The 21,355-nt window shown below is 43.6% G+C and overlaps 9 protein-coding genes across 9 annotated transcripts; 6 read left to right on the top strand and 3 right to left on the bottom strand.

The window, feature by feature from the left end:
* Positions 1 to 306: 306 nt before the first annotated feature.
* On the top strand, positions 307 to 7,117 carry SAMD00019534_101890 (hypothetical protein; the record flags this gene model as incomplete). The annotated part of the gene is made up of 5 exons (XM_012894440.1): positions 307 to 767; positions 851 to 1,139; positions 1,210 to 2,470; positions 2,544 to 5,791; positions 5,864 to 7,117. 5 exons carry the CDS (start codon positions 307 to 309, stop codon positions 7,115 to 7,117), a joined length of 6,513 nt encoding a protein of 2,170 aa, XP_012749894.1.
* Positions 7,118 to 7,334: 217 nt separating this feature from the next.
* On the top strand, positions 7,335 to 9,648 carry SAMD00019534_101880 (hypothetical protein; the record flags this gene model as incomplete). The annotated part of the gene is made up of 8 exons (XM_012894439.1): positions 7,335 to 7,802; positions 7,881 to 8,043; positions 8,117 to 8,248; positions 8,333 to 8,545; positions 8,617 to 8,722; positions 8,790 to 8,882; positions 8,944 to 9,082; positions 9,154 to 9,648. The coding sequence occupies 8 exons, from the start codon at positions 7,335 to 7,337 to the stop codon at positions 9,646 to 9,648; spliced, it is 1,809 nt and encodes a 602-aa protein (XP_012749893.1).
* A 716-nt stretch (positions 9,649 to 10,364) lies between these two features.
* Positions 10,365 to 11,027, top strand: SAMD00019534_101870 (hypothetical protein; the record flags this gene model as incomplete). Its single annotated transcript, XM_012894438.1, has 1 exon — positions 10,365 to 11,027. The coding sequence occupies one exon, from the start codon at positions 10,365 to 10,367 to the stop codon at positions 11,025 to 11,027; it is 663 nt and encodes a 220-aa protein (XP_012749892.1).
* Positions 11,028 to 11,127: 100 nt separating this feature from the next.
* Positions 11,128 to 12,524, bottom strand: SAMD00019534_101860 (hypothetical protein; the record flags this gene model as incomplete). The annotated part of the gene is made up of 2 exons (XM_012894437.1): positions 11,128 to 12,029; positions 12,092 to 12,524. Coding segments are annotated over 2 exons (1,335 nt in total), but the record flags the coding sequence as incomplete, so codon positions are not given.
* A 701-nt stretch (positions 12,525 to 13,225) lies between these two features.
* On the top strand, positions 13,226 to 13,591 carry SAMD00019534_101850 (hypothetical protein; the record flags this gene model as incomplete). The annotated part of the gene is made up of 1 exon (XM_012894436.1): positions 13,226 to 13,591. A coding segment is annotated over one exon (366 nt), but the record flags the coding sequence as incomplete, so codon positions are not given.
* A 130-nt stretch (positions 13,592 to 13,721) lies between these two features.
* On the bottom strand, positions 13,722 to 15,026 carry SAMD00019534_101840 (hypothetical protein; the record flags this gene model as incomplete). Its single annotated transcript, XM_012894435.1, has 4 exons — positions 13,722 to 13,854; positions 13,930 to 14,175; positions 14,253 to 14,575; positions 14,661 to 15,026. 4 exons carry the CDS (start codon positions 15,024 to 15,026, stop codon positions 13,722 to 13,724), a joined length of 1,068 nt encoding a protein of 355 aa, XP_012749889.1.
* Positions 15,027 to 16,278: 1,252 nt separating this feature from the next.
* On the top strand, positions 16,279 to 18,341 carry SAMD00019534_101830 (hypothetical protein; the record flags this gene model as incomplete). Its single annotated transcript, XM_012894434.1, has 4 exons — positions 16,279 to 17,078; positions 17,151 to 17,234; positions 17,296 to 17,383; positions 17,442 to 18,341. 4 exons carry the CDS (start codon positions 16,279 to 16,281, stop codon positions 18,339 to 18,341), a joined length of 1,872 nt encoding a protein of 623 aa, XP_012749888.1.
* A 13-nt stretch (positions 18,342 to 18,354) lies between these two features.
* On the bottom strand, positions 18,355 to 19,651 carry SAMD00019534_101820 (hypothetical protein; the record flags this gene model as incomplete). Its single annotated transcript, XM_012894433.1, has 3 exons — positions 18,355 to 18,577; positions 18,644 to 19,040; positions 19,117 to 19,651. 3 exons carry the CDS (start codon positions 19,649 to 19,651, stop codon positions 18,355 to 18,357), a joined length of 1,155 nt encoding a protein of 384 aa, XP_012749887.1.
* Positions 19,652 to 20,051: 400 nt separating this feature from the next.
* On the top strand, positions 20,052 to 20,532 carry SAMD00019534_101810 (hypothetical protein; the record flags this gene model as incomplete). The annotated part of the gene is made up of 2 exons (XM_012894432.1): positions 20,052 to 20,196; positions 20,318 to 20,532. 2 exons carry the CDS (start codon positions 20,052 to 20,054, stop codon positions 20,530 to 20,532), a joined length of 360 nt encoding a protein of 119 aa, XP_012749886.1.
* Positions 20,533 to 21,355: the final 823 nt, after the last annotated feature.

Below are 21,355 nucleotides of genomic sequence, written 5' to 3'. Positions count from 1 at the left end.
TTAATAATTTAAATTTGATAGACTTGAGTGGTTTTTCAATCGAATGTGCGAATGCTTCATCTCAGACACGACTCGCTTTGAGACACCTTCAAAGAGAAAGAGAGAAAGAGAGAGAGAGACACACAGACAACCATTCTCATCATCATCCACCGCCACACCATTCAAACTCACTACTCCTTCACCATTGCACTCTGATCATCATCAACACAATTATACCCTCTAACGTGCATTATCCATTCATCACTCACTCACCAATCACACGCAAACAACCAAACATATAAACAACAACAACAACAACGATACAAGATGACAAAGACATCGTTGGAGAGACAGTTGTCACGTATACAACAGAATGCACATCAAGTCCATACAGACAAGACGCGTGATTCATTGCTGTTTGATAAGAAAGAAGCTTCAACAATAGATTATGATGGAGTGCTCGCCATTGGACAGGAGGGTCTGCGCGAATTGATTGCGTTGGACCAACGATTCAAGACATTCGAGGCGAACCTGTTTGCACCATCGTCCAGCAAGCATAACCGTATGCTCATCACCAGTGAGGAGACCATCGAGTTGGACTCGCACATCGATAGCTTCCTGCGTCTATTCAGCAGTTACTTCCTGCTGACGCCAGCACAACAGGCACTCGAGTGGCTCATCAGAAGATATCGTGTCAACGAGTTCAACATCGACTCCCTCATCATGTCTGTCCTGCCCTACCATCAGTCAAATACCTTTGCCAAGTTGGTCTCCATTCTTCGTTTCGAGTATGTTAATGAATCATGATTGATTGATTGATTGATTGAGTGCATGGATGGTCAACTAACGCGACACAACAACCATTCAACAGTCAAGAAGGCAAATGGGGATTCCTCACAGAGACAAAGAGACACAAGGTCACAATCACTCGTGACTTCTTTGTCAAGTCACTCAAGAGACATAACTTCTTTGTCGAGTTGCTGTGCAACACGATCATTGAGTATGAGACACACGCCACACTCTCCAAGACAATGACCTCATTCTTCACTGCGCTGCTCGTCGATCTGATCAGTTCAGTTAGGAATGTCCCCGAACATTTCAATCGTGTGGCCCTACCATGTCTCAACTCCTCGCTACGCAGCAGAAACATTGACTTGCAGGTAAGTACCAGTTTGGCGCTACACGTCACAGGTCAGCCTATACTCACTCCATCACCATCACTCATTGTAGCTCGGAGCATTCATGGTTTTGGGCAACATGGCATCAAAGGTTCAGTTCTCGGTGGATGTGTTGGAGCTGCTCATTAGGTCAACGCTCAAGAACTGCCATGGCTCGCTGATGGCTTCATTCACATTCCTGTTGGTGTTGTTCCAACGCCAAAACTTTGAGCGCCCGCTCTCTGATCAGACGCTGGAGATGCTCGTGGGCACGCCAGCCATCAACGACATCCTGCTGGACTTGCACCGACAGAGCCGATCATTGGATCAATTCATTCAGCAGACTCTGCACTATCTTATTAACACCTACGAGGATAATTCAGAGTCGTACGAGTTGCTCATGCTCTATATCACCGAGCTGCCCACCTCTGACGTGCAAAAGGCTATGGTGGCCACCTCCCTCCTGGGCCGCTACCTCAAGGCCGAGGCTGGACTCAATATCGATCTGATGTCGGCCATCGTCCGCGCCATTGAACCCTCGATCGTCCAAGCACTAATCAATGCCAAGCTGACCGATCCAAACTGTCCGACCCAGGTGGCCGATCGTCTTGCCGAGTTCCAATCACACGTATTTGCTCAGAAGTTCCTGTCAAAGTCCAAGGCCAACGAGCTGTTCCTGCGTCTCGTCTCTTCCAGCGTGCATGCCCGTCGCGAGGGCATTGACCAGCTGGCCGAGCTTGCCAACGCCCAAACCAAGATGGACTGGAAGTCATTCGCCGACTCTGTCAGCGAGTTGTTGGTCGACAACGACTCGGTCGTCGTGGAGAAGGCTTGGGGTCTGCCACTCCTCCAGGATATGGTCTCACAGGACACCATCATCCGCAAGCTCGCTCAGTGCTTGGACTCTGAGCTGCTGCCAGTCGAGTGCAAGAAGAAGATCGTCAAGATTGTGTGCGGCATCAAAGCCACCGCTGTGAGTGAGGCCGAGTGGAGCGAGCGAGTCACCCTCGCGTTGCTGCCACATCTCCTGATCACCAAGCGCACACTCACATTCAGTCAATTTATCAGAGACAATCTGATAACGCTTTCAACACAACAACAACAAACACAACAACAGGTCATCAGTGGAGCAGGAGTACTGCTGCATGGTCTCAACAACAGCCTGAAAACGAACGAAAGTGTCATGCAAGTCATTGGCACAAATATCACCGCATCCACCGACGCGGCCTTTGCCGCCATCTCCACCATCCTCAACACCAATGAACAAGCGATCACCAACGACAAGATTTTAATCCTCCTCGCCTCTGCCCACGCTATCACCAAGCTGAAAAATGGTATGTTCCACCTCGTCCTCGTCCTTCCCTCGCTGTTGCACTCATACTAACCTGTCGCCAATCACTCAAACAGCGTCGGACAAGGTCAAACTATCTAATATTATAGTCCAGTTTTCCATCAACCATTGCACTGCAACAGTCTCAAGGGACAACACAACTGCTGCAGGTGCCGCAGCCGCCGCTAGCTCAGCAGCGACCGTTACACAATCGATTCCATACGAGTCACTGTCAGCCGTGTGCTCCGACATTGACAAGCAGGAGAATGTTCTGTCCTCCACACAATACCCATTGGGCACATTGGTGGCCTCGATCAACAACATCATCAACAGTCTGCAGGCGATCTCAACCGAACAGCTCATGGAGGCGCTGACCGCCACCGAGTCTGACAAACTGCCCGCGCTCAACATTCTCAAGACTTTGTTTGTGGCCGCGCTCAGCATGTCTGCCGCCACCAACGCCTCTTTGGTCGAGACATTGATCCAAAAGCTTATCAAGCAGCACTTCACTGACCACGTCGTGCTCTTGAAGTTCCTCTCATCGCTCTGGTGTGATCTCCGCCAGCCAGACTTTATCAAGATTGCTTCCTTGACACTCTGCCAATCGTTCCTGTCGTCGCGTCTGTTTGTCAAGCTGGCTCGTTCCCAAGAGCTGTTGGCCCCATTCCTTTTGATGCTCCAGAATGACAATCAAGAGGTGCGCGAGGCTGTCTGCCAGTGTCTTGTAACCATTCACCAAGCCATCGAACACTCCACAGAGTCAGACAACGTCCACGCCACCAGCAAGTACTTCCGTCGTCCTATCACCAATCTGGAGCCGGTACAGTATGCCAACCTGGTCAAGATGCTCTCTGACTACACTTCCGAGTTCACACTGAGCGCCACCTTCTTCCTGTCCTTTGTCGGATCAGTCGTACTCAACCCCGACAACAACACATTTGGCCGCAAGGAGAAGGAAGCTGTGGGATCATTCTTGATCAACTGTGCCCTGAGCCTCGAGTCGCCTCAGAACTGCTCGACTCTCATGAGTGGACTGTCTGCCATCCGCGAGCCATACTTCTTTGACATCTGTCATAAATACTTCACTGATTTGCTCGGCCGCTTCGAGGCCTCCAAGATCTCGTCCGATGAGGTGTCAGTCCTGATGGTGCTCGGCGATCAGCTCGTCCAGGCACCCATCCTGTCCAACAGAAAGAAGGGCCACATTCAGCTTCTCCATCGTGCACTCTCCATCACCAACTCTGTCGTTGTCGACAATGATAAGACTGTGTACACGTTGCAAAAGACTATCCTGCCCAACATCGTTCCCAAGCTTATGACCATGTTGACAGTCAAGGACCAAACCACCATAGTTGAGACTCTGCTGGACAACCTCAACGTGGCCGACATTCGCTCAATCACCATGGATACACTGGAGTGCGTTCTTATCGATGCCAACAGCATCCTGTCTGTGCTGAGCGTCAAGTCCAAGGATGGCTCAAAGATCCTTCCCGAGCTGCCACGTCTCAACTCGATCCTGGAGATCATCAAGATCAACGCTCCAAAGATCAAGGATGTCCTTCTCCTTCTCGGATCTGTATTCTCCACTTTGTCTCTGCTCAATGCCCAGAAGAGTGACAGTAACGAGTACACCAAGCAGCTCACACTCCTTGCCCTTGGCGCAATCAGCGACAATCTGTCCAAGTCCGAGCGTGACCGTGAGCTCTACGAGCAGATAGTTGACCTGCCCGCTGTGCTGACCTGTGTGTCGGCCAGCGAGGAGGGCCAGACCTGCAATACTGGCCTGATGCTTCTTTCCAAGGTGTCCAAGATCGCACCAACCAAGGTGATCGACAACTTTGGCGCCATCATCGATATGATCAAGGCCACAGTGACTCGCGACGACAACCACACCTTTGGCGTGCTGAAGGAGTTCCTCATGAACACCATGCCAGAGCTGCTCTCCATTGGAGACCTCACACTGACCACAATCTTCAAGCTGTTCCTTGACTCGTTCACCGACATCCCCAAGCACAACCGTGTCGAACTCTTCTCAGTGATGCTCCAGTCGATCACATACTCCAAGTTGGGCATACTGCTCACCCTTATGTTGGAGAAGCGCATTGAGATCCTTAGACGCGAGACTGCCAACGAGGAGAAGCAAAAGGAGACCTTGGCCGCTGCCGCCATGGACACCAAGGAAGACGGAGTCAACCAGCAACAGCCAGAGGAGCTCAAGCAAGACGAGAGCAACCGTTTCAACGACTTTATCACTGCCTTCTGCAATGGTGTGCCCGCACCGGAGATGTCCTGTGCACTAGCCACGTTGTCCAGAGCTGTAAATACAATCTCAGTGGACAGTGGAAACGTCATTGAGGATATGGACGAGGCTATGGATGAGGATGCCACAAATGGAAACGACGAGGACGTTGCAGAGATTGTCAAGTTCTTGGAGAAGAACTCTGCCAAGGACAATCGCTTGCTCCAGGCCAACATGTTGGACTTTATCGACGAGCGCCTTTCGTCCACCTCCTACCTCGAGGACCTGTCATTCAAGATCACCTCAACAGACCGAGAGCTCATCGAGAAGCACTACCTGTCCTCATTCTCCAACCTACTGGTCATGCTGCGCAGCATCACCGAGTGCATTGAGCGCCTCACCTCTGAGAGCAGTGGCAAGAAGGGCAAGGACAAGTACCTCAAGAAGCTGCTGTCGTCCGTCAACCGCTGCATGGACCGCTACAACCAGCTGCTGTCTGTCGACGGCTTCGTCGTGTCAGTGTCCAAGCTGCTGCACCACCCAGACCCCCAGGTGCGCCGTCGCTCTCTGGTCATCTTCAACGAGAAGATCTCCACGCTGAGGAAGCAGCTGACGCCCGAGCAGATCGTCAAGTTCCTCTCACTGCTTGATGAGTTTGCCAAAGTGATCGAGTCTCCCAAGGAGATCGACACCAACAAGCAGACCGCCCTTCTCAGCTTTGAGATCCTGGCGCGTAACTTTGCCACCAACCACAGCAAGGTGTTCCTGAAGCAGATGACCACCATCATCAAGGCCATGGGTGCCGGCAACTACATGGTCGTATCCAGCTCGCTCATTTGCATTGCCACCCTGTGCTCTGAACTCCAAGCCAAGACCGTGCCATACATTCCACAGTTCTTCCCCGTGCTTCTCAACACGCTGACAGGATCATTCAAGTCATCTGAAGAGTCTGAGACTCGCAACCTTCTTCAGCTGTCCTGTATCTCCTCATTGGAGATGATGCTCAAGAAGATCCCCAAGTTCCTCTCACCATACCTTCCACAAATGCTCAACGCTCTCCTTCATCCAAGACTCACAAGCACCAACGTAAGTCCACTCTCTCACCTGGAATCATTCCAATCAATCACATACTCATGCGCACCTCCACCCATCAAACAGGCCACAGGCAAGGTGTACACACAGGTCAAGAAAATCTTGACATTGTTGACAAAGAATGTAGAGTTCAGACTGCTCCTGCCCGCTCTCGCATCTGCCTATGAGTTTGCCGTCGTGTCAGAGAATGACCAGAGTGTCATCTGTTTGTTTGACTTTGTCGGCGACATCTCGACCAACCTGGGCGCCAAGGACGTGGCACTCTACCACAAGAACATCTTCAAGTTCTTCCTGCAGTGCTTTGACTTTAGACGAAAGTACAACAGCAAGGTGCGCAACATCGACCTTGTCGAGCAACATCTGATCAGCTCGTTCATTGCCCTGATCATGAAGTTGAATGAGAACCTGTTCAAGCCACTCTTCCTTAAGATCTCTGACTGGGCTCAGTCACAACAGCAACAGCAACAGAACAAGAAGAAGAAGCCAATGAATGGACACTCGAGCAGCAGTCACACATCGGACGACGCTAACACTGACGCCACTGGTGACCTCAACAACCTGTTGTTCTTCTACAAGGTTGTCAACGCGCTTGCCCAACACCTCAAGTCCATCTTTGTCCCCTACATGGCCTACTTTATGGAGAACTCGATCTTCCTGCTCGAGACACTGATCGTCAAGTCGCCCGGACACAACGCCCACGACGAACACGACGATGACATTGCACTGACCAACAGCAACGGCAAGAGAAAGAGAGCCAACCAGAGCTCGACATCCGCCTCATCTGCAGCGGCGGCTGCACTGACCAACGGCGGCGTGTCTGGCGCAACCATGTCCACCAAGGAGGAGGTGATATGCCAGGTGCTCTCTGCGATCCAGAAGTGTCTATCATTCGACAAGGACAACTTCTTGGACAAGCAGCGCTTCGAGAAGCTGATGCCAGCACTTGTAAATCAATTGGAGAACCAGATGGGCAGCAACAGCGAGGCGTACAGAAACAGAATGGAGAAGTACCTGGTGCCGTGCATCACCCAGCTGGCACTGACGATCAACCAGGAGATGCTGTGGAAGCCACTGAACCACTCGGTGCTGATAAAGACCAGGAACCCATACGCCGCGGTCAGACTGTCTGCTCTGTCCGTCATCCACGCACTGCACAAGCGTCTTGGCGAGCGACTCATCATCCTGCTACCCGAGACACTGCCATTCATTTCGGAGCTACTGGAGGACAGTGTGCCCGATGTGGAGAGGGCATGCCAGGATGTGGTAAAGACCATCGAGAATCATCTTGGAACAGACGAATCCATCTCATCATACCTATAAATAAAGTTAGATTATATATATTATATTTAAATGTCTACTCAATCTGATGTTGGGTTGAGAGTGAAGTTCACAAAGTCAAACTAAGTTCAACAACAATCAAACAAACCCCAACAATTCAATTCATCACTCACTATCCCTACATTCATTCCTTCATCATTAATACAATGATTCTCGAGTATTGATAACACAACAGTTATATAATATAATATTTATTAAGATGGATAGCCATGGAGATGATGATTGGGAGACTATACCCTCTAAACAAGTGAAACAACAACAGCAACAACAGAGGAAACAGAGAAAGGCTGCAGAGATTCAAGAGAGACGTGATGTCGAGAAGAAGGAACATGATGAGAAACAAAAGCGTATAAAGGAGATGTTTGCAGACTCTGCCAACGCCTTCAGTCTAAAGTCGGACAAGTCACGCAGCAGCTATAACAATCCCTGGGAGGTGTTGGAGGATGGAGACGACGGTGGAAACGATCCAAAGAGACACGGTCAAAGGAAGAAAAAGGATGTGCCCACTGTCACCTCGGAGGGCTACGTCTACACCAGCAAGTATCTCAACGATCTCGAGAAGAAGAAGGCCAAGGCTCTCCAGAAGCAAAGGGAGATGGCCAAGAAGAGGCAGGCTGTTGACACAAAGAAGAAGGGTCCAACATCATTCGACAATGCCAAGCAGACTGTATGTGTGTCACGTGTCAACATGTACATGGTGAGAGTTCACTGACTGACCTGATACTCTTCTCACCTCCTGGTATAGTTCCAATACAGTCAGTATTATGAATTGATAATCGCCGTCGTCAAGAAGTACCCAACATCACGTGACATCCAACTCAAGTACATTGCTGAGTTCCTTGAGGAGCACTTTGGCAAGACAGAGATGGATATATCATTGGGTGACTTGATACTAGAGGCAAACTATGGTATGTTCATTCAATCGGTTAAAGCAGAAGTGTTCACTCACTCACATCACTCCTCTCTTTTCCCCTCTCACAGAGTATCCAACGAGCACTTTGGAGAAACGATTTGTCAAGGAGACGAGGAAGTACTTTGACAATGTCCCAACATCTGAATACCTCCAGACCATCACATTCCTTATCAACACCTTGCTTTCAATCATCAAACAAGGTAATAATGACATGTAACATGGACATGGTTACATTGACCATCAACATCAACCTAACGAATGTACATACTCACACATGCAAACAGAGAAGGGAGCATTGAAGACCAGTGGAGTTGGTTTGATAATATTCCTACAGGTAGTGTTCAAGCACATCAAGGCAGTGCCCTTGGCAATGGTCGAAACCTTCAAGACTATATTCAACGCTGCAGGTATCCACAGCTTGAAGCCAAACGTGGCCTCGCTCTACCTTTGGTTGGCATCACAAGCATTCCCAACTCATCCAGAGGTTCCAGTCTCCAGTAAGTTCACATTCAAGCCAACTACAAGACCATCCTCCGCAATCACTGACGCGCCCCTCCTATACTCACAGTCTGGTTCAGTGTAATCTTCCCATTGAAGCTTAACCAACACCTTAAGATACCGACCACAGTCAATGACTATATTCAATCATTCTCCACTTCAGTGTTGGCACATTGGTAAGCAATCACCAATCAATGTCCACCACCTTGGATACATACTAACGTTTCTTGTCCTACAACATAGCAATGACATCCAAAGTGGCAAGTCACGAATCAACGAATCAATCATGACATCAAGCGTGGAGCAATTGCTATGGGCAATCCAAAAAGGATATGAGTGAGTTGGATCCCATCATGGCCATCACTTACAAGTATACTTACACCACCCTACACTTTAGATTGGATGACACTTGCCTTACAATTGGGCAGGTATTGTTTGATGTTGATACGCTGTTCCCATCCAAATCAGTACCTCAACCCTACCTCAACGTACTACTCAGCAATACTGCCATTGCCGATGAGAACTATAGAGAAATCGTATGTTGATGTGGATATGATCATCCTTGCCGCCACTTATTAATATAGTCAACCACCAACTACTCCACTAGATATTGTCCTCATTGATCAATTGTATAAAGTTGGATGGCAACAGCGTGGAGTACATCAAACAGGTGTATCCAAAGAATGTGGCACAGACCAACAATCTACTCCTATTCATATCATTGAACTGGGACCAGTTGAACCTCAAGAGGTCACTGTCCTCAGAGACCATTTACAATCTGGCACAGTACTGCAAACAGAGCAATGATGCCATACTCTCGAGCAAGACAAAGAAGAAGGCGATGGGCAAGAATGTGGAGGTCAACGATCTTGAGATGTGTTCAATCACATGTGACTCGATCATCAGGAGTTTCAAGCCATCCATTGTATCATCTTCAAAGGCCATTCGTCTCCTCTTGCCACTTTTAATCCTGCCACTGGTAGTAGCATGTGGATTGTTTGCAAGACAACAACTCTGCAGTGGTCAATACAACGACAAGCTTCCAGCACAACTAACACAGCTATCACAACTATTGTGCAACAACAACAACAACAGCAACTAATCAATCATTCAATCAATCGACGAACACCAGCAAATAAATAAAAGCCCGGGCTTTAAATTTGGCACGTGGCAAATCAAGTAAAACAGGGTAGTTTTGGCGTCTCAAGTGAACGAGCGAAGGGTTGATAGGCTCGCTCAGATGCACCAGTGATCAGTCAACAACCTGTCCAACATGTAAGTAATCTACAACCAAACACATACAAACAACTACACTCTCTTCTTTCAATCTATCCCTCTTTCTCTACTCTATCGTACAGTGATGATACAAACGTTATTCTAAACTCAGCACTTTGATTTCAAGTGATAGTAACCTCATCGTTCTCATGACAGTCTTCTGATGCACATTCCTCTCTTTCCTTCAACCAACCAAACACCCAACATTCAATCATCTAAACACAATCAATCTTTATCAATCACATACTAATAACTTAAACAATCATTCCCTCCTTACAGTTAATATTATTTCTACTACCAATCAATGATCAATCAATTAACTTTTATTACAATAAATAACATTGTTATTAAATGTACCTTCTCTCTGTGTCTTCCTTTTATCTTATCATTACCTTTCTTAGATTCATTGATCCGTGTTGATGAATCGTCACACACAACGAACTCACTTCTGTTCTCAGATGGTGTTTCATTCCACTCATGAAGTGATCACAGAAAGTACAACAATTATTATTATTACATATACTTGTATAACTAAAGTGCACAATGACCAGTACAGACAGTTCACAACAACAACAACAACCTAAAACGAAATGCTCTCAACCATTGGGCTACGTCAAGAGGAGTTGGGATGAACTGATCACTATTATAGCAGAGGGAAGAGTGCATGAGCTTGGTCGTCGAGAGGATTGGCTACGCAGGATGTGGGCTCACTCTGATTGGATCAAGCAACACTACAGCACTGCCCGAGACTATATTCTCTCGTTGGTGTTTGACTTCCCCATCGTCGACGATGGTATCGAAGCGCTGACACCCATCGCCAGTGCCGCCGCTCAAGAATCGGGCGATGTTGGCGAGCCAATCAGTGTGACAGTGGCAGCGCCTCTCAAGAGGGTGGTGACACCTGATGGTCCAATGGAGCAGCGCATCATAATAAGAATGAATGACTTTCCTTACAACATTGACGAGAACATACGTCACTGTGTACTGTGGTGTCTTCATCCACTGACAGAGGAGCAGGCCAGATACCATTTGGAGAACACATTGGGACTGGGCACATATGGCAAAGAGTACCTTGTGTTTATCAATCCACCACATCTACAAAGTATCAAAGATGTATTCCATTATCATGTATTTATAAGAATAGACACTGGTCATCAGTTCTCTGGCATTGTCAGTACACTGCTATCGACTTGGAAGGACTTGTAATACTACAATAAACAAACATGGCAATGGAACAACTGCCACAATTTAGGCCCTCATGGTTGTCCAAGTAGTCGACTGGTTATAGATATAATATATATTATAACAACCCAATATATTTATATAAGTAATGGTCTTTGGAGCGTATTACCCTTAATCCTCCAAAGTGACATGACTCCATCACCATAGCTATCGGCCACTGGTATACATAATGCAGTTTCATTGTCAAGTAACCTCCAGACTGTCGTGAAATCAAAGAAGTGCTGGTCACATTGGTAGCGTTTGAGAGTAATTGTTTGAGCTGAATACTCAAGAAAGAGCGTGGAATACCTTCATACATATTTTCACGGGTACGATTGACACGGACTTGAATGATGAGATGAGAAGGTCCTTTGGAGGCTGGGTTACTTGTCCTGTCCACATCTAAATAGAATTGAGTTGGTGAGAGAGGAGGCTGTCCGGGTCTGCTGATCTCATGAGAGATGGTGAGTTCTTGGAGATAATTGTGATCCAAGAGTCCAAAGTTATCTTGGGAGAATTGACTGTTAGGAATAGATAGTGACGTGACGGATGGAATGTATTCCATTTTGAGGTATTGATTAAAGTTAAATCCAAAAGACAATCGCCTTACAAGTCGTGGGATGGAACCAACTTGAAGAGGTTGATCGAAATTATTTAAAGATAGTTCAACAACTGATTGTGGAATGTGCCCATATTGAAGAGGTAGATTGACCCCTGACAGTTTCAGATGTGTCACTGATGGTGGAATATGTCCAGCTTGAAGTGGTTGATTGAAAAATATAAGTGTCAGATATATCACTGATTGTGGAATATGTCCAATTTGAAGAGGTTGATCGAACTGAAACAATGACAGAAGAGTTACTGATATTGGAATATGTCCAGATTGAAGAGGTTGATTGAACTGATGAAATGATAAATTGGTAACAGATTGAGGTATGTGACCTATTTGAAGAGGTTGATTGAAATCTTGCATTGACAAATGAGTCACTGATAGTGGAATATATCCAATTTGTAGAGGTTTGTTGAACCGGTCAATGGTTAATTTGTCACTGATCGTGGAATGTGCCCAGCATCAAGTGGTTGATTGAAACTTGGCAATGTTAATTGGGTGACTGATTGTGGGATGTGTCCAACTTGAAGAGGTTGATTCATACGTGTCAATGATAGTTGCTCCACTGATTGTGGAATGTGTCCAACTTGAAGAGGTTGATTCATACGTGTCAATGATAGTTGTTTCACTGATGGTGGTATCAGCCCAACTTGAAGAGGTTGATTCTTATGTGATGTTGACAATGAAAGTTGTATGGCTGATTGTGGAAAAAGTCCAACTTGAAGAGGTCGATTAAAACGCTCCAAGGATAAATGGGTTACTGATTCTGGAAAGTGTCCAACTTGAAGTGGTTGATTGAATAGAGGCATTGACAGTTGTGATACGCATTGCGGAATGTGTCCAATTTGAAGTGGTTGGTTTAGACTGTCAATGATAAATGGGTCACAGATTGTGGAATGTGTCCAACTTGAAGAGGTTGGTTTAGACTGTCAATGGTTAATTGGGTCACCGATTGTGGAATGAGTCCAACTGGAAGATCGATATCAAGATGCAAATCCAGGCTTGTGATTGATGAAGGTATTTGAATATGACCAGAGTCAATTGTGAGTCGCAAAGAGTCGGGATAGAGTCTATTATAACATCTGTGCATCGTGGTTAGATTATTAAACGATCTCAACTTCTTTAGATGAGTGGTGGCATTGGTTGGATAGTGAAGTGCATATATGTTATGCTTTAAAGATGGAGCTATGCTCTTTTGCAACACATAGATGATCTTGCAAGACATGACAAAGCAAACAATGTCGATACAGTCAAGGTATGAAACAATGTTTCTTAATACCCAAATAGGAAGTAATATTAACATTGCAAGTGTTCAAGTTGATATAATTCATGCATATGAGACAATTGAAACTTTTGGTCTCTGATCAGTCTTGCAAACATGAGGGTTCGATTTTTTTGATTAGACTCATTCTTGAACAAACAAACAATGTTATTACTTTATGTAGCACTAAGTATAACGGCAGGAATAGGAGCATTCTTGTATCAACAACAACAGAATCAATATATATTATATTACACTCTATTTGCATTGGCTGTATTAACTATCGTAATTGCATACTCATTAAATAACAATAACAATAACAATAAGATGACAGATACAACAGCAACACCAACTATACCTACACCAACTTATGAGAAGAGAGATTATACATTGGCAGAGATCACACAATACGATGGTACCAGTGCTGACAAGCCAATCTTTGTCAGTGTCGGTGGTATTATCTTTGACGTGACAGAGAAGCGTGATCTCTATGGTGTTGGTGGAGGATATCATGTCTTTGCTGGTCACGACGTCACCAAGTGTCTCGGCAAAAATAACTTGGATCCTACCTGTCTCGATCAACCAGACACATCATCGTACGATGAGAAGGAACTAGGACTGGTCGAGAAATGGGCTAAATTCTACCAGAACAAGTACACCGTTGTTGGCAACCTGATTTGGCAATGATAGATCAAAGACAGGTGGACACGCCTCTCACATTGTATAGACTCTCCCAGCTAGTGCGGCTCTTACCAATAAATGACCAAAGGAGAAGATAGATGTCTTTATTCTCCGGTATGTAATCACTTTAGAATGTTCTTCTTGCCATATTCTTGAAACCAATGCCCAGACATGTGAAGATGATGGTCTTGGTCTCCTCATCAGGCTCAATCTTGAATGTAACACCAAAGAACTCCTTGATGTTTCTGATAAAGTCGATTCTGTGTGTGTATGTTGTCAGTCATGTGATCAATCGATCAATCACCCAGACTCGAGCAGAGAACTAAACTACATACGTGTAAGGTGTCAACTTGCCAAGTCTGACTTTGGAAATATCCTCTGGACATAGGACCATGAACAACAATGCCAGACTCTGGTTGTTGCTATCGATGCATCCGCCATTGAGTATCTCCTCAAGCAAAAAGTTGGCAGTCCTCTCACCTAGATCCTCTGGTGCCTCACCAGGCTCGCCCATGCACTCTGCCGATATACAGCAACCTGTTGTCGTCTCTGCTACCAATGTCAATCCAAATCCAGGTGACCTAAGTGAGTGGAGTTGATTGATCGTTCAAGTCAGTGAGTGGTCGATCGTTGTTTGATTGTCTCGATGATCACATACTGTCCTGATTCGTTTCCTTTGTAATGATCGGCAGAGATAAAGATGTCTGGTGTAAAGTTGAGCAGCACGCCCTTGGCCGTGTCCAGCACACGGTTTGGTATCTGAGGTGAGACACGCGTGGCGTAGGCAATGCCTCTGATTCTTCTGATCTTTCCTTCATCGATCAGTTGCAGTGGTTTCAACTGCTGTACAATGGGACATCTAAACACAACACATCCACCACCTCCAGGTGGTGCTCCTCTCTTCAATATCTTTATCGACAGACCCTCCTCTATTCCAAACTTTCTTACAATAGGTAGTGTAGTAGTTCTAATTGTGTCTATCTGTTGTTGTTTGATTGATTGATTGATTGAGTGAGTGATATCGACTAACTATGATTGAGTTGATGATGTTCTTGATGATACATACAGTCATGTCTATATCATTGTTTGTTATTCCATTAAAGTTGATGTCCATTGGTGTCTTTGCGAATGGTGCGATGCAGATTAATGCTTCGACATAGTAACCGATTGCGCGTGATAGTGGACAGTCGTGAGTTGCCTTGCCACCGACAATGACACCTGGTATATATGTGACTGTTGTACCAGTGGAGTTGATATCTATCTTTGTGCCGTTGGTCAGCTTGTCCATGAGCCTCAGGAATGAGATCTCGTAGTCTGCCAAACCAGGCTTCTCCTCGTCATCTCTGATGTTTGCAATCTTTATTGGTCGACCACTGAGTGTTGAGAATATTATTCTCTGTCTAAACTGTTTAGATCCTTGTAACTTTAACATTATTGTTATTGTTTAGTTGTATATATTAGAGATATGTAATGTTTGTTTGATTGTTTGATAGTTTGTTTGGGGTAGATCAGGTTTTGAAAAGAGAGAAAGGTCTTTCGTTCGTTTTTTTGGGTCAACATCAATTTATTTATTATTGAATTTAATTAAACATTTACTTTTATTCTCTAGTTGAAATAACAAATAATAATATATATATATTGTATAGATTATAATATCTAATAATAAAGATAGATATTTGTAAATATGATTGTGCCCTACACAAAAATGATGGATACGAAAGAAGGATTCTTTGACGCGTCTGATCAGGGAAATGATTCTCGATTGATCCGATTGATTGGAATTTTCGATACCCAACTCTATTCTACATGATAGGTATTCTGTTACCAAAGAACTCTATATAAAGTCTCTGAGAACTACTTGGTTTAGGTATTACTTTCTAAAACCTTTCTTATCTAATAATGGTAACTATTATCACTATCTGTTATTCTAATAATAATGATCCGATCTCTTTGATCACACTCACCACACACCATCACTCTCGCACACTTACCACTTCCAACACCATACGAGTATAACCCCAATCATTGATACGTAAATAGGTATCCAATAAACAATTATCACATCAACACACTCTTTGGTTGGATATTGGTCAATAGGTGGATATGAAGTGGTAACTCCTCGTAGGAGGATAGGTTGATGTTGTTTTTGTTGTTGTTGTTATACTGTATTATCTTTTGTAATGTTATAGATTATTATTTAAAGTTACTCTATCTCTAATCAATCAATCAAACAATCAATCAAACAATCAAAGTTACATTCACAGGTTGACCATATCATGGCATCAACAATCACAGAGACACTCTATTGTGATAAGATAATAGTTACACCATTGGACAGACCACATTTCAATTTCAATCTTCTAGACTATAACAATGATATCCAACCAACAACAGAGTTTGACAGACTGTTCAAACGATTGATAATGAATGTGGTAGTCAGACATCGTGTGTTCCACTTTGTACATCGATGTCAATGTAGACGTGTACACAAGCGATACAATACTATTATAAGTGTCGATTGGATTATAGAGAACAATCACATTGAACTTATAAAGGACAAGCTACGATGTGAACGTCCTTTACTTGGTTGGATACCACGTCACATTGATCAACTGTGTCGACTGGGTCGACTGGACATCATACACTCATTCTTCTCCATTCCACAATGCAATGATATCTTCACCATGTCAAGTTTGGATAGTGCCGCTGAAGGTGGTCATCTTAAACTGGTCACATTCCTATCTGACAATCGTACCGAGGGATGTACTAGTAATGCCATGGATCTTGCTGCAAAGAACGGACACTTGGAGGTGGTCGAATGGATCAACGAGTATCGTGATGAAGGATGTACTGTTGGTGCCATGGATCTGGCTGCAGAGTATGGTCACTTGAACATCCTGGAGTACTTACATCTGAATAGGACCGAAGGATGTACTCAGTTGGCAATGCATATGGCTTGTGCCAATGGTCACTTGGATGTGGTCAAGTTCCTGCACTTGAACCGAACAGAAGGATGTAGTCTAGATGCCATAAACAATGCATGTGCCAACGGCCATTTGGAAATTGTACAATATCTATGGGAGAATAGGACTGAACCAGCTGGATTCATGGCATTCCTACATGCTGCCATCAACGGACATCTACATGTACTCAACTACATATCAGTCCATATTGCCATTGGCAATCCCGAGTTCACACAGGCCAACTACTTCTATGCACTGGAGCGAGCTGCAACTAAAGGTCATTTCTACATTGTAAAGTACATCAACTCATTCATCAACAGTCGTCTAAGGTCCAATGCTCTGAACCTCGCGTGTAAAGTCGGTGATCTTGATCTCGTCAGCTTCCTACATTCACAAAACTATGATGGTACAACCTTTGAAGCCATGGACAATGCAGCAACATATGGTCATTTGGATATTGTACAATTCCTACATTCAAACAGAAGTGAAGGTGCAAGCAAACAAGCATTGAATGGTAGTGCGTAAGTATCCCTCCCTCTAGATTGAATGACTGTATGATTGATTGATAGATATTAATACTTGCTCAATCATAGGTACCATGGACATTTGAATGTTGTAAAGTTCCTAAGTCAATGTAGGTCAGAGGGTGGATCAAATAGAGCGATAGACTTTGCAGCGTATGTATAATAATGGTATTGGACAAAGACCTTAATATATTAATCAACATGTTATTTATAGATCAAATGGACATTTGGATGTTGTAAAGTACCTTGATATGAATAGGAACGAAGGCTACACATCATTTGCATTGGAGAGTTCATGTTTGGTATGTTATATCTTGATACCAAGTTGTTGGCTCACTTACTAACTCAAATTTACAATAGAATGGGCACCTTGAGATTGTAGAGTACCTATCAAAGAAACAATCAGCTGTATGCTCTAAACTTACATTGATCAAGGCATGTGAAGGTGGTCATATTGATATTGTCAAGTTTATATGTGAGACATTTGATAAGCAACATCATTATCAAAAGGCATTGATCGCTGCTGCAAAGAAGGACTTGGTAATCACTCAATATGTATTAGAATATGCAAGGAACAATGGAGACAACTCATCACATGAGATTATTAGCACTGATGTGATGATCAGTGCAATTACATCTGGTCACCTTGATACATTTGACTATTTGTATCGCAGTACCATCAACAAACAGTCAATAAGTTACTCCACTCTGGTGGGTGTGGCCAGTCAGCATGGAAAGACAGACATCCTAAACTACCTTGTTAGAGTGATACCCGTGGACAGTAACACATCAAACATTGATTCATGTGCCAACAGTCTGATCTACTATGGACATCTTGATATCCTTCAGGTGTTTATGAGTAAACATCGTCTATCTCTGGGTTCACTGGTGGTGCCGGACAAGACCTTCCAGAGACTGTGCAAGAATGGTGACATTGGTATGATCAAGTACATTGCACAACCCAAGCACTTTACAGAGACACACCGTCTGACGGCTTTGCAACACGAGCGACTATCAGTGTACATCTTCCTAAACAGTCACAATCCTCAGTATGGTGAGAAAGAGATGGAGTTGGCCATAAAGAATGGATACATGGTAGTGGTCAGACATATATTGGAGAGCTCGCCAAAGCCATTCACCAACCTACTGGCCTTCATCGAGTTGGCCAAAGAGACCATCCATCATCACATCACCAACTATCTAGTCAATCAAAAGGAGAGATTGGATAAACGTCGACGATATTGGACATTATTTAAGTAAAGAACTGTTATGTTTATCGACGTGTACTCTTCTTATTGATGTTAGTGGACTTGTCAATCTTTGGTTTGGAAGCCATCAACAGTGTGAGAATTGATGTAAGCGATGAACAATGTGTCTGTAGTGATTCGAATGCATTGTATCTGGCCTCTTGTTCAGTGCAGCCATATGACTCGACCAATCTTTGATTGCCAGACTCAATCGATGATCTATAGACTGGTGCTGAATACAACCTGGAACTGGAAGTTTTTAAGGTGGTAACATGTTAGGACAATACTTGGACAACTTGTTACCGCTAAACATACGTTATAATGGGTGGTTCCATCTTGTATTGGAAGAACTTCTGAATCACTTGAGACTCTGGCTCTTGTAGTACGTAGGACTCTAGAGGTGTGTTGCTCGGCAGTAGGACATGTCTTCGGATAAAGTTGTTTACAACGTCGAAGCCTTGCTCGAGATAGAGTGCACCCATGAACTTTCCAAGACACTTGTATCTATAGTGACCGATGAATGTCTGCTGATGTCTTGACTCCCTGTCATTAAACTCCATACGCATTACCTTTGCCAAACCAATGACATCTGCTCTTCGACTCAAGAAAGAGGCGCTCTTGGCAATGGCAGTGAACTCCTTTTTTATCTCAATGTCTGTGTCCAAGTGTTCTTTAACAACCTCTGAGATCACTGTACTATATACAAGATTACCTAAGTAGTACGATACAAGGTTAGTGAACATGATCAACACTCGATCGATGATGATGATAGTGATGATCAATCATACCAAAGTAGAGAAGCATGTTCTGCGATGCGAAAGGTGTGATTTGGTCATTGGTCAAGCTCTCTGACACTGAGATTGGTAATAGATTGTTGTCAAAGGAAATGCCCAATGATTTGAGTTGTTTGATTCGGTCTTTGTGAAGTTGTTTATCATTTGTTGCCTTTATCTCTGTCTGTTGTTGTTGTTGTTGTTGTTGATTCTGTTGTAGATTCTGTTGTTGTTGTTGTTGTTGTTCATGTTGTTCAGACTGTTGTAGTGGTTGATCATGTTGATGAATGCCAATTGTTCTCCTTTGAACAGCCAACTCATCATTTAGCTTGACGTGCAAGTCATAGTATATATCTCTTTCAAAGGTCAGATGTCTCAAACCTTTGCCTTTAGTGGTATTTGGTGTAGTAGTAGTTGTTGTTGATGATGTTGTTGATGTTGTTGTATATAGTGATCTAGGATTATATACTACTGTTGCTGTTGATAATAGAGTACGCCTTAATAGGACATTACTAGTAGTAGTAGAAACAAGATGTTTAGTGCTTATCATTGTTCGTTCGTTTGACAATGAATTGAGGAACAAAACTTGTTTGTCCTGTTTGTTTGGTTGGCCTAGGGTGTCTAGTCTTTAGAAATGAGATAGGAACTCCTGAATTGGACAATGAGTATACTATTATATGACATGGACAATAAAATAGATAACACCTTTTATTGTAGTAATAATAATAATGAATTATTATTTAACTACTAAATAATAACATCATGGACCAATGGTGTTGAACAATTCAATTAAATTTAATTAAAAAATAAAACAACCGAACGAATCATGAGACCCTCGACTTGAAATGGTGTGTTGAAATCAATCATAATAAACTCTTACATACACATACACATTTATATATTATATATATATAAAACTAAACTAAAACCAATACATATATATATAGAGAATGGGAGGATCAGTTAGAGCCAAGAGAAGATTAAAGAATGTCGCTGCTATGAGAGCAAAGTTGGTGGTTCATGAGAGCATGAGACTACAGAGAATCGTCGACAAAATGAACGCACATTTGGCCACACAAGATACTAATGTCATGGGTATGTTGTCGAACTGTGATCAACAACAACAACAATATCATTTGGTTCACCATTGTTGTTGTTGAAGTAGATGGATAATGTTCAAAACACTAACACACACACACACAACAACAACAAAAAGACTTGAATGTTCCACCAGAGATGCAAGCACTTACCAAAGCAAAGGATGTGGTTGTCGATCAACAGCAGGATGATGAAGAGGATACTAATGAATCAATGGAAACAAACGATACTACTACTACAAAGAAGAAGAAGGTACCAAAGAAGAAACAACATATTAAGAAGAAGAAGTCCTCAAGAAAGCCTGCTCATAAGAGAAGACCAAAAGTTGTATAAAGTACTATCATAGACATTACTACTACCCATCGACTTTGACTTTACTATTACTTTGTGTCGTTCAAGTAAGTAAGTAGCTATTGATTGATTGATTCAGTGAGTGATTGGGAATGATCATTCAACTAATAGTCGACTCAATAATAATAATAACAAATGGGAATCTCTCTCTCTATCGTTATCAGAGTTTTAGCCCCCAAAGGATGTTTGTTGTAAGGTGGTTGGTGGGTTTCCAGACCAATTTTGGTCACCGACAGGATAATAACTGCCATCAGTGGGGGTGAGGTCCTATCATTGGTTGTTGGCCCATCGGTAGATGATCCTGGTCAGTCAAGACTTATCAAACAAGTAAATTGATAATAATAAGTGTAGTGTGTTTGTTTAATAAGTTGTGTACAACTTCACAACTTCTAGACTTCTTGTCATAATCATCTAATCATTCAATAATAATAATAATAATAACATTCAACATAGAGATACAACATTCCATGTAAGGCTAAATTCACACCTCAACACCCGTTATTGTTGTTTATCTGTTACAATCTCATCACCCACACACACTGTTGGAATGTTCACAGATTTATCTGATCAATTGATTGTGTGACAGAGCGTTTACATAGATGATGAATTTCATTTGAATGAATGATGTGGTTGTGAAGTGGTATCAAGAGGAGATGTAATCAGCCATCAGATATTGACTCTGTCAATTGTGTGTTGTGTGTGTGCCAAGTGTGTAGGTGATATCCATCCAACCCCTTGCCAATCAATCAATCAATCAAACCAATCCTTGGTTAATCAGGGCGATGCTTCCTGTTGTGTGTTTACA

Source organism: Acytostelium subglobosum (assembly GCF_000787575.1).
Source record: "Acytostelium subglobosum LB1 DNA, scaffold: scaffold26, whole genome shotgun sequence".
In the NCBI taxonomy this organism is placed as follows: Eukaryota; Evosea; class Eumycetozoa; order Acytosteliales; family Acytosteliaceae; genus Acytostelium; species Acytostelium subglobosum.
The sequence above is the reverse complement of the archived record's forward strand: the minus strand, read 5'-3'. Positions and strand labels throughout refer to the sequence as shown.